We start from the raw sequence: 12,216 nt of genomic DNA, 5'->3' as shown, positions 1-12,216 counted from the left end.
AAAGAAATATATTATACACCAACTGCTTTTATTTAATTTCAGAAACCGTTCACAAGATGGTAGAAAAAAAAACTTACAACCACTTCTAATTTAGTCTTTCATTGTTCCCAGTCAGCTCTAAACCCATTATGTGCAAAGCCCATTTACCATGCATCTAGATGATAGATACAGGCTATGAAATTCTTGATTCTACTTGTAGCAGCTTATGCATGTGCAGCCAAATACCAAGCCTCAGGACAAATTGTACACAAACTTTACAATGTAGAATTTGAATTTAAAATATGAAACTTAAAATCTACACAAAACTGATAAAAATCAAGCACAGATACGAGGACAAACTTAAAACCCATGTGAAAAGGAGTCTCGTCTTCCTTTCAAGTGCTTTATTCTGCTACACAGTCAAAATGAAGATGTAAGCCTGTGGTTAGTTTAAATTACACTCTGTAGATACTATAGACCAATTTAAAAGTTACACATACAGCAATAGATGTCCATTGGTTCATCTGGATTACTTACACAATCCATCTGGATTGTTGAAAACAAGTCAGGCAAAATTTGAAAGAAAAATCCTTGTGCAACTTTTTAGACAAATGTTTACTGGTGGGCACACTGTACCCCAGGTCCATGATGGCTGCTTTCTTCATCAGAACTATCATTATAAGCTTCACGTCTCTGGCCACCACCTGAACCACGAGTGGTATCAAATTCTTGAAGATCTACCTCTTCTGCATCACCAATTACATTGGGAAATTCTGGTCTAGCTGGCAGAAGATCTTCGAGTTCCTGCCCCAAAAAGAAGAAATGCATTCAGTATTGCAGCTAAAACTTCCAAATAAAGTGACAAGTTTCCCACAGCTTCAGGACACCTCCAAGAGCAAGTCTGGCTTAGAAGTCTATGCTGATGAAAGTTCTGAACTGCAGAGTCACTTAGAAGAATTTGTATCAACTGGAAGACACCATTTCAAGAACACCAAAAAACAGCTCCACATATCATCAACCAAAAGTGCAATCGGTAAATACAGTTGCACTCTGTAAACTTATCACACAGCAACAAAAAGATTCTCCTCCTGCCCTCATCTGTGTACCATCTGCACAGCTCTTAAATACAGCTTCCATAAACTCATATTTCAAGGGGTATTTCCAAGTAACACATGGCCCATACAAGAGGTTAAAAGAACTTCACTTGCATCTAAATTTAAGCACTTGAAAGCAAGCCCATGAGGTACAACATAGGCTCTTTGCGCACACTGTCAAGTAAGACACCACATTTATGCTTGAAAAACTACTTACTGAAAGCTTTTCTGGGCTAATCCAGTTATTTTCAGGAAACTGAACATCAAATTTAATGTAGAGATCCCCCTTCTCAAAAGGATTACGATACTGTGGCATTCCTTCACCTCTGACTACACGAACACAACCTGGAATTGAAAGAGAAGTGAAGTGATCAGGAGGCTGCTACTGCAGAGCCATTCTCTCTCCATACAGTTCTCTGTTTCCCCAGCCTAGGTCCAGTTAACAGGACAACAAGGGTGGCGTTAAGTGCTGAAGAATCACAAAAGCATAAAGAAATCCTTATCAGGTCAAGCCTACCTGGTTCAATTACTTTTCCAGGAGGATATTTGACCACAATCTGACGTCCATCAAGGTGCTTAAATGTGAACTGAAATCCACACAGTGCTTCAACAAGTCCAATCTTGTGTGTCATATGCAAATCATTCACATCCCGCTGGAACACCTGGAAAACAAAGGAGATATCCTTTCTAGTACTAGAATCACAACTCCACCAGACTCATTATGGTGAGTTCATTATTATTTATCCTTAAAATTCAATGTCAGAGCAACAGCTTCGTATGAAGTGAACTTGATTCTATTAATTCAGATGGCTTAACATGCTTGGGAAGTTTGTGCCTGACCAAGTATCATCTAAAATAAGCCAAACCACACCACATATCAAGGCAAGACAGAAATTAAACCAGGCCTGTACAGGAACACTGCTCTTTCACCCCCAACATCTTCCACACAAGCAATCTATAAACAGAACTGACAACAGTTTGACACTATTTCCCCTGCACTGGAATACATAAACCACACCTTTGTTTTTCAACTCTTGTCCTCTGCTTTAGCTACCTTGACCTACAGCAGGACTTGGATCACTTATTCCACAACTGTCAGAAGAGATCTTTAGGCCACATAACTCAGGTTTCTTCATCAGAGAAAATCTTAAAATTTGTCCACTGGCAGAACCATGAGTCCACATCAAGGGAAATTTTAAAAGCACAAAGTCTTTTTAGTTTTACACACTAGGACAAAGTACAGACTGGCAGATTAGCAGTCCTTGAAACAGCTCTGAAAAGCTTACAAAATACCTAATTAGCAGATAACCAACATTATATCCTTAATATATGAATGGAGTTTAAATTTGTACCTCATGCTAGTCTGTCACAACTGAAAGTCCCTCCTCAAGTGCAACACACAAACTATTTCTTATTTCATCATAGCTATACCTGGCATTTTTTAACAATTAAAAAAGGAGCAGTCACCTCAACTCTGCCTCACATGAGTTTTAACAGGGGAAGGTAAATTGCAAAATTTAATTCCGAAGTGCAGTGTAATCCAGAATACACTGAACATAAGTCTTACCAAACCAGTATAAAACAATGTGTGTTTTTTTTATGTGAATCAGTGACATCACTATTTTCTATTATTTCCAGAACCACAGTGGCAGAAAAGCATCTGGGGGTTTTATCAGGAGTTCCCTGCCATGTCACAAGACATGGAAAAAAGCCACACTTAGAATTTTGTGTCATGAGCAAAGCAGATTGAAGTTAACATTATGAATGGTTTTTCACTGCATCTACTGTATCAAAGTCTCAGAAAGCTACCTCTTACTAGCATTAGGAGGCACCAGAAGCTGCTTGTCCTCTGGCTAAGGACTTGGCCAGTTTTTTCTGGCTCACCATGAAAGCCATGTTACACACTATAAACCTATGAAAGGCTATTCACCATCTCTCCCAGAGCTGCAACTGTATCAATTACTTTAAATGAATGGCCATCTATATTACTTAAATATTAACTAGAATAAAAGGCATTTAAAAGAAACTCAAAAGCATTACCTCATTCTCCTTCTCTTGCAGTAAAAGGACAATATCGCCTGGTTCGACACCGGGAGCCTGATCTGCTTCTCCACTGAATGTAATTCTTTGCCCATGTTTCATGCCTTTATCTACATGGACTTCAAGTATTTTTACCTCTTTGATCACCTTCTTCCCTTCACATTTTTTACAGCGGTCTTTTTCATTAATTACTTCACCTAAATAAAGACAAATTTTGAGTTCAGAGACCTTGGCACAGTTCACATCCAATTCCTAAGAAAAACTATTTGAAAGCAAGCTGAAGAATTTCTGCAACACAAGTAGTGATTTAGGTGCTGCTCTATGAATACCTCACAAGAGGAAATCCAGGCTTCATTTACCCTAGCTGGGGTAGGGGGAAGGAAGGGAAAGAAATAAAAAAGTTCCCTGACTGCTCCATCTCCCAGAATATCCCCACAAGACAGTTCCAAGTAAATGCAACCAGCAGAACTAGAGTCTTGCATACAAAAACAGGGAAAGAGAGCTGGTCACATCAGATTCACCCCTACAGAGGTAATTACTGTTCCCAACAAACTGAAGGTTGACAACCCAAAACTGCTTCAATGCTCTGTTCTACCTCACCTTTATTTTTCCAGTGAGCTCTTGTCTCTATACACAGTAACCAAAGCATTAGGGCACATGGACTGTAAAATTTCGGTACTAAGTACCACAAGCAGATGCACTTGACTTAAAATATTAAGCTTCTCACCTTAAACCACCTTTCTGTGAAACAAAGCATAACATTATGATGCAGTTGAAACTACAAAATATGTAGGTTAGGCATATGAAACGTTAAAGACAACATCATTTATAAAATGTTTTAACAAGTCACAAAATGCAACTCTTTGTAGTTTGAGTGTTGTGACAAGATAAATCATCCACAAGGTGATGCTACTACTCTGCCAACTGCAGAAGGCATAAAAAGAAATCATATGAAGTGCTGAACTCGTTACCCCCAAACAGAACCAATTCAAAGATATCTTAATTTGAAGAAATTAAAATTTCAACTTTAGGTTCCCATTTTTAACCTGTGACTGTCCTTAGGTATCACGAGACACAAAAAGACACATAGCTCCTAAAGCAGCAACATCTTAGGCTTTTACTTCAACACAGGAGTAACAGCAGTAAGCAATATTCACATCTAAGTGTTTCTGAAGATGATCAATCCCTGCTGCTTGAGCTTCTAGGCTACTTTTCAGTACTTTAAACATTGTAAGTCTTGCTGCTGCTCTGAGCGAAATGATTTCTCCAGGCTGACTGGGTAAGGGCAGAAGTGTCCTGGATAAATTCCTCCTGAGATTCGGGCAGGAGGCTGGATCGAAGCAAGCACATTTAGTAACAGAGAGCCTGGCCTACCTTCTCCATTGCAGTCAGAGCACACAGACTGCATCTGCTGCACCATTCCCGGGGCCAGCTGCCGGATCATGATGCGCACGCCCCGGCCCCGGCAGGCGTTGCACTTCTGAACGGAGCCAGCCTTCCCTCCCTGCCTGCAGCACAAAGCACCAGTTGCATGAAAAGGAAGTGCTTCAGAAAGAAACCAGAAACCCCCTCCAGCAGCAGGTTAACATGCCTACATGCCCAACCGCGCTGCCAGTTACAGTTCGGTTCTCTGCTCTCCCACCCTTCCCCCACACAAAGCCCTTGAATAGTTCCAGTTCCATCAACAGCATCATTCAAGCTCAACAATTTGCTGGTCTGAAAGCAGGCTCCAGTAAGTCAAATACTGATAAAGATCTGACACAGAAGAGCCTTCATTACACTATCTGCCAACAAAGCAATCAGAGAACTCAAAAATACAAACAAACTTACCCATTACATGCACTACAAAGGACATTCTTGCTAAGTTGTAGTTTAGTTGTCTTTCCATTATACAGATCTTCTAAAGAGACTCTACAAAATAAAGTATTTCTCCTGGGTTATCATTTAACAACTTCCTTTGCCCATGTAATTAAAATACTTGAGTAGGACAAAAAATAGAAAAACAACCTAGATATTCCTAACAAGACTAAATCTGCTATCAAAATAAGATTTTAAAGCACCACTTGGCCTTCCCCAAAGTTACTGGAAAATAATTCCATACGTATCAATATACACTTGTGCATCTGAACACAGCTTCAGAGAAAAGCTGTAATTTCATAAGAAGAAACCAGATAAGCTTGTTTCCTATGGAGAAACACAACCAATCCTATCTAGAATTTTAGGTGCTGTCATACAGTCATAATTACCTTCAATTTTACCAGGCTGGTGAGAAACAAACCTCTGTAAACACTCCTGACAATAATATTGTCTATTGCATAAATACATAAGAACACATATAGAATACTTACTACTGTACTGGGTTTTCTACACAAGAGAGTTTAGTGGGGAGGGGTTAGCATGTCCCCAAGGCCACTTAACCTTTTAGTATTTCTCCCAAAAGAGTTTGTTAGTGGATAGAAATTTCAACTCAATGTAATGAGAACAGGTTGCCTACCATCAGTATTTACAAATAACAAAAATCAAAGCTTATAAATAATATACCATGGAGTACGAGCTACTAAACTAAGCAAGCATGTTAAGTTAGACACTTCAAGCATGGTTTACCAACCACAGGGAAGATGTTGCTTAATTCTTAAAAGGGACCTGCTCAGCAGGGAAAAAGCCAGCCATGACTGCAAGAAGAGATCTCCAAAACACAGATGTGATATTCAAGAATGGCTTTGACAAAATAAACAAGATCAAAACCAAAGCCACCACACACACTTCCATTAATTATGAGGTTCAACCACAGTTCCAGCTGGCATTGCCCTAGAAATTCAGGCCCTTCCAGAGCACCTCCACTTTCCCAAGAATCTGCCTGGTGAGTAATACTTGGCTGTTGAAGGCTTTTCCAGATTAGAACTACCAGACAATTAAGGAGCAAAACAAAATAAAACTAGCAAAGTACATAATTCAAATAACCCGGCAAAGTAGTCTCCAGATTAACCAACCCAGGAGAGTAACTCCAGATGACTGGCCCTGCTCTACACACAACATGCAGCTCCGAAGAGTAGTGCAGACTGCAGAGGATCTCAAGCGAGAAGTGTATCAATAGAAACCAGCAGAGTTTCAATGGTCAGGAAAGCTTCAAAACACAAGTTGCAGCATCAAGGTACTCACTTGAGGGGATGCATCATATCTTCTCCTCTTCTTCTACCATTGCGACTTCTACTTTGGCCTCCCATGAAATTGAACAATCCACCACCAAAGATATGGGAGAAAATATCGTCCATTCCACTGCTTCCACTCCCTTCTCGGAGCCCCTGCTCTCCATATCTATCATACAGCTCACGTTTCTCAGGATTTGACAATACTTCATAGGCAAAGCTTATTTCTTTGAACTAGAAGAGAACAGAGTCAAACCAGTGAATGATAATTTCGAACTTCAAGGCAGCATTTTACGAGTTTCTCCCCTTGCATGAACACCTATCGATTAAGAAGGTACATGGCAAAACACTTGTCCAGCCTCATTTTAACCAATTTATTCTTATCAAGACTTTAAAGTCAGACTTGGGCTTAGTTTTGTTATATCTCACCATAAGATATTTCACTAAAAAATTTGGCTGGCTTTGTTCTTTACTAGCATAAAACAGATTTCTTACAAATAAAAAAAAAAAAAAAATCAAACTAAAGAAATCCCCCCCGCCCCCCCCAAAGAACACAATAGTGCAGAAGCCAAAAGGCACAATACCCAACAGTTACATACTAACAGCAAAAGCAAAGGCTTCAAGATGTTGGGCATTTAAAATACACTAACAATTAAGTAGCTTACTGAAATGTATATTAGTGTATTTGGCAAATTAGTATCTTTTCACAGTCATCTCTGCTCACCTCCAAGCAGCCATCAGAACTTCAATTTGGTTAAAGATAATCAGCTGAGTCAACTTAATTGACAATTTTAAAATTGCTTTCAGCATAACAAATCTAATTCAACCTTCCCACATATGTAATTTGTTTTATGCTGCAGCAGCTTTAAGAATCTCTACACATACATTTTTCCATGTTGGAAAAATGTGAAAAACTGACAATCCTTTTCAAATTCCTACGTAGACGCCAATGCCAGCTGACATTATCTCAGCAAATGAGAAGCAGTTTTTTCCTCAGCATTACCTTCTCAACCAGTTTGAGACAGCCAACTGCTGCCATTTTGTCACGAGGCACACTGGCAGATTTTGAGATTGGGGAGAAGTTAACCAGACAATGCTCCCTCTCACAGGGCTGTTTAACAACTTAAACAGCAAGGCCCCAACACCAATATTCAGTTCCTTAGATGATGTTGTAATAGCAAACTTAAGATATTTTTAAAAAGATTAGTCTTTCTTACTTTGTCCCCTGCATTTGGATTCTTATCAGGATGATATTCCTTGGCCAGTTTTCTGTATGCCTAGTTGAAAGAGGTAGAAAATAAGTTAAAATTTCCATTAATCAGTTCTTTTCCAAGAAACTCAAGTAGTGCCCCCAGGAAGAAAAAAAATCCTAATAAAGCAAAGTGAAAATGTAACAGTGTTTCAAAGTCACTCATATATTGATATGACCTAAACAAATTTAACATCACCGCATGCACACATTAACAAGACTTGCATTTAAACACAGCTACTGCACACAATAGCTAGAACTAGTTTTCCTTCTTATCCTCATTAACTTAGAGGGAGAATCCCATTTGATTTTCATTAACATCACTTACTCTTTAGAACCCACTCAAACCCTACACCACAACAGTAAATTTGAACCTGTTTGTCTTCACCCTCAATCACAGCAGTACACTAACAACAAAATGGCTGCCTCAGCTTCCCATTCAACCCTACAACCATTCCTCACAACAATCATTAATTTACTTCTTCCCTACCTATCACTAATGGAAGAGTTCACCTCACTGAGGCCAGTACATGAGTTACATGTGCAGAAATGTACACAGCACTGCTTTTATTTAACTTCATTGTTGTAAATCAGTAGGAGGAATAAGTACAGCCAAATCCCCAGAAGGGACTTCCCAGATTGCTTTTTTCTGACCAGCACTTTGACACGTGGGACCATCACTGGTTCTGCAGCAGCACTTCATCTGTTCTGCTTGCACTTGAGAGGATCAAAGCAAACAACAATGCAGGCAGAGACTTTTCCTGCCACTGGAGCTAATGACAGCAGAAACTCCAGCCCTTCCTCTACTCCACCTCAACACCCCTCAGGAACAATCATGGGACAGATATTAAATTAGATCACGCACAGTCTTTTATTTTTCAAATTACACCTATTAAAACAACTCCAGTGATGCAACTGCGAAAAACTGAAGTATCAATTACTGGAGAGGACTTTTCCAAACACTTTTTCTGAATAACTGAGTACCTAAACTAACTCTTTAGAACTACAATGTTAAGAGCTTTACACACAAAGCTCTACAGAAACCACAACTTCTGAACAAACAAATTTCCTTTTTTTATATCCATACAGTTATTTCTCATTACTGATTTTATCTTGAAACACTCTGTATTTTTGCATACAATCAAGACCTGATAAAGAAATAATAAAATAAAAACAATGTTGATATTACAAGCCTAATATTCTAAAGCACAGTAAGTTTAAAAACCAAAACTCCTACATCTTATTGGACAGACCACTCATCAGGAACAAAGTATAATGTTCCACAAACCTGTGTATTCTGTTATAATGGATGTTCCCCATATATTTTAAGTACTATAACCAAGGAAAAAAACCACCACTAAACTGATAATCTAAGTAATATTATCTAATCAGGGGAAAAGGAGCTTGCAAAGGCAATCTTTAAAAAGAGAAAGCCCTCACATCTTTACTGATAACAGCACTCCAGGCCAGAGCAACTCTTACAACTACCCATGGTCCTAAAGGAAACCACCACTATTTATCTCATCAGAACCAAATCCAGAATCAACGTCTACACTAGGAACATATATAACTTCATAAAGTCAATTTAGCCACTGTAAAAGCCTGTTGTCTCAGCCCCTTCAGACAAAAATTCATTTTCACTTTTTCTATATTGTTATATAGGTTAAAATACCAGATTTTAATGCATCTGTGAAACCTGTCAATGACAGTAAGGTATACCTGAACTCCTTTGTGTTGCAGACAGTTGGAAAATTTACATTCCATAATTAGCCTAATACGTGGTAATTAATATTGGGTGGTGCAGGCTATCCTAGCAGAAAACTGCTCTGGTTTTCATTCTTACAGAGCACAGATAGCTTTAAGCGAATTCCGCAAGAAAATAAAATATTCCGGTGGACAGTGTTGTATACAAAACACAACCTTCTCATCGCCTGCCTTCCATCTCCAGCACAATTTCAACACTGCAATTGCCTATCCCTGCACAAATTAGGCTGCCGCGTGCATGACGGGTAAGGCGCAGTTGTTGGTGCCAGCACCACCCACCCGCGGAAGCCTCTGCTAGTGAACCGTCTGGTTCATTCTCCTCCCTCACGTGTAAACGGTCATTAAGGCCTTCCACAAAAAGAAAAAAAAAAAAAAAAAAAAAAAAGAGAGAGAGAAAAAAAAAAAAGTAAAAAAAAAAAAAGTCCTTTATACGCGATAGGATGGAATTGCTGTAGTGACGACCTGGCTCCAAGTTTTCACCTCCCTTCTTTGTTTACCTCGCCTTGCCGCTTTCGGCCTGGGAGAAATCGCATCTATGAGCGGAACAGAATCCTCCCAAGGCCTGCACGTGGGGCAGACAATGGCACCGGTGAGGACCGACCCGCAGGGATTCTCACCCCCGAAAAGCTCTTGCGGCCGCGCACGGCGCGGTGCCGCGGGGGCGGGACGAGCCGCTTCCCGCCCGCGCCCGGAGCCCACGCGGGACGCGCGGGGCCAGGGACGCGGCGAGCGCGCCCGGGCCCCGCCGCCTCCTCCTCCCGCCGGGCCCTCGCCCTGCCCGCGGCCTCCCCCGACCGCCCGGCCCCAGGCGCGGCCTACCGGGCACCGCGCCGCGCCCGCACCGCGGGCCTCGGCCCGCCGCCCGCAGGCTGGCCCCCGCGGCCCGTTCGGCCTCGCTCGGCCCCGCTCCCCTCGCCGCCCGCCCGCGGGGCCCTGCCCGGCCGGGCCCGCCACCCCCCCACCGCCCGGCCTCCGCCCCTCCGCCGCACCTTCTTGAGTTCATTGTCGGAGGCGCCGGGCGGCACGCCCAGGATGTCGTAGAGCTTCGTGTCGGCCACGTTGGCCATGGCGGGGCGGCGGCGGGGCCGGGCGGGCCGAGGGCGGCGCGGGCAGGGCCGAGACCGGCGGCAGGACACGGACACGGACCGGCCGCGACGTCACCGCGCACGCTCTGCGTCACCGCGCCGCGACGCGCTAAGCGCGCGGCCCCGCCCCCGCGGCCCCCCTGACCCAGTTCCGGCGCGGCGCGGCAGGGGGCGCTGTGCGCGGGGCTCTGAGGGCACGGGCGGGGCCGCCGGGCGGGGAGCGGGGCTGGAGCGGCGCCCCGGGAGCAGCGGCCTCAGCTGTGCCGCCAGCTCCTGCGCAAATCAGCGGGCTGAAGACCTCTGAGGTCGTCCAGACCCAGCTGTGACTGAACACTTCCATGTCAACCAGACCGTGGTACTGAGTGCCCTGTCCAGTGTCCAGTCTTTTCTTAAACACTCCCAGGGATGGTGACTCCACCGTCTCCTTGGGCAGCCCGTTCCAATATCTAACCGTTCTTTCTGTGAGAAAATCCTTACCTTACGTCCAGCCTGACCGTCGCCCAGTGCAGTTTAAGACTGTTCTTTCATCCTGTCACTTACTGGCTGGGAGAAGAGCCCCACCTGGCTGCGCCCTCTTTTCAGAGAGATGCAGAGAGTAAGTTCACCCCTGAGCTTCCTTTTCTCCAGGCTGAACCCCCCAGCTCCTTCAGCTGTGGATCAGTCCTGTACCCCAGATTGTTCCCCAGCTCCATTGCCCCTTCTCTGGGCTCACTTCAGCACCTCAATGCCCTCCCAGGACTGAGGAGTCCAGAACCAGGCGCAGCACTTGGAAGCGTGGCCTCACCAGTGCCCGGGACACTGGGACAACCACTGCCCTGGCCCTGCTGGCTGCCCTATTCCTGATATAGGCCAGGGACCATTGGCATTCTTGGCCACCTGGGCACACCTGGCTCATGTTCAGCCTTTGTTGACCAGCAGCTCCAGGTCCTTTTGCACCAGACACTCCCCAGCCACTCTGCCCCAGCCTGGAGTGCTGTAGGGTGTTATTGTGGCTGAAGGGTAGGACTGGCACTTGGTCTTGTTGAACCTGAAATGCCAACACTGTTGGTCTCAGCCTGAAATTTTGGACCTGAAATGCCACTGTCTGTGCACACACATCCCCCACGCCCCCAGCTCCTGCCTCCCCAAGCGTGTCACTGAGGTGTATGGGGCACCCGCACACCAAGCTGCTGCCCACCCTCAGGCACCAGTGGGTGTTCCTTCAGGGACATATTGCTAAGTGGTTATAAATAGCACTGGTACCCATCTGCTCTGGTTTTGTGCTTTGCTCCACTGCTGGGATCTGAAGCACCAGTTGCTGTGTGAGGCCCAGAGTGACTCACAAAGCACACCAACCCCAAAGCCCCAGCTGGACACCGCTCTTTGCAGGCAAATAAATAGCTGGGTTGTTTTTAATTAGATGTTTGTCTCTTAAAGCTGGGCTAGGAGAGCAACTACTGAGCCCTTCCTCAGTTGCAGTCTCGTGGTCGCTACCCCCTTGTTAGGCAGGGATTGCTGGAATGCTCTAAGAGCTGTGGCACGTGTGTGGCTAAGGGTGATGGCATAGGCTCTGTATAAGGGCAAACCCAAAAACTGGCTTCTTGGCTTCTCTCTGGGTAAGCCCAGGTTGTGCCTCAGAGAGGATGCTCCCTGAGAAGGAGGTGAGTAAGGCTGAGGCCTGAGGAGAGGCTGTTGGGAACAGATTACTGGCCTGACATGTGAGAGAGAACAGAAAAGGCCCTTTCAAGAGATTGTTGTCCTTGTGGCATAGAAATTTGAATAGGTCCCTTGCCTAAGGGGAACAGATCTGAGTGCCTGAAGGCTTCTTCCCTCTTGCTCTGTAGGGGTGCCCTTCATCTTGACACAGCCTGTGGTTGCAG

The 12,216-nt window shown here is 44.0% G+C and overlaps 1 protein-coding gene across 2 annotated transcripts; it reads right to left on the bottom strand.

Annotated features, from left to right (window-relative positions):
• Nucleotides 1-7: 7 nt before the first annotated feature.
• On the bottom strand, nucleotides 8-10,423 carry DNAJA2 (DnaJ heat shock protein family (Hsp40) member A2). 2 transcript variants are annotated; one of them, XM_062499706.1, is made up of 9 exons: nucleotides 10,262-10,423; nucleotides 7,477-7,536; nucleotides 6,273-6,493; nucleotides 4,944-5,024; nucleotides 4,488-4,621; nucleotides 3,114-3,310; nucleotides 1,591-1,735; nucleotides 1,291-1,418; nucleotides 8-783 (listed from the first exon to the last, which is right to left on the bottom strand). In XM_062499706.1, exons 1-9 carry the CDS (start codon nucleotides 10,337-10,339, stop codon nucleotides 595-597), a joined length of 1,233 nt encoding a protein of 410 aa, XP_062355690.1. In that variant the 5' UTR covers nucleotides 10,340-10,423; the 3' UTR covers nucleotides 8-594. The 2 variants fall into 2 exon arrangements, with proteins under 2 accessions (XP_062355690.1, XP_062355691.1); XM_062499707.1 differs by lacking the exon at nucleotides 10,262-10,423 and adding an exon at nucleotides 9,770-9,831.
• Between the last annotated feature and the right edge of the window lie 1,793 nt (nucleotides 10,424-12,216).

This window comes from Cinclus cinclus, chromosome 11, assembly GCF_963662255.1.
Source record: "Cinclus cinclus chromosome 11, bCinCin1.1, whole genome shotgun sequence".
NCBI lineage: Eukaryota > Metazoa > Chordata > Aves > Passeriformes > Cinclidae > Cinclus > Cinclus cinclus.
This window is presented reverse-complemented; position numbering and strand designations above follow the sequence as displayed.

What these genes read in the sequence shown, in the direction of transcription:
- DNAJA2 (XM_062499706.1), bottom strand. Translation starts at nt 10,339, where the DNA reads ATGGCCAACGTGGCCGACACGAAGCTCTACGACATCCTGGGCGTGCCG. An exon ending in ATCCAAATGCAGGGGACAAA is followed by an intron (nt 6,494 to 7,476) that starts GTAAGAAAGACT and finishes GTTCTCTTCTAG; the next exon opens with TTCAAAGAAATAAGCTTTGC. An exon ending in TGCAAGAGAAGGAGAATGAG is followed by an intron (nt 1,736 to 3,113) that starts GTAATGCTTTTG and finishes TTTGTTTTCCAG; the next exon opens with GTGTTCCAGCGGGATGTGAA.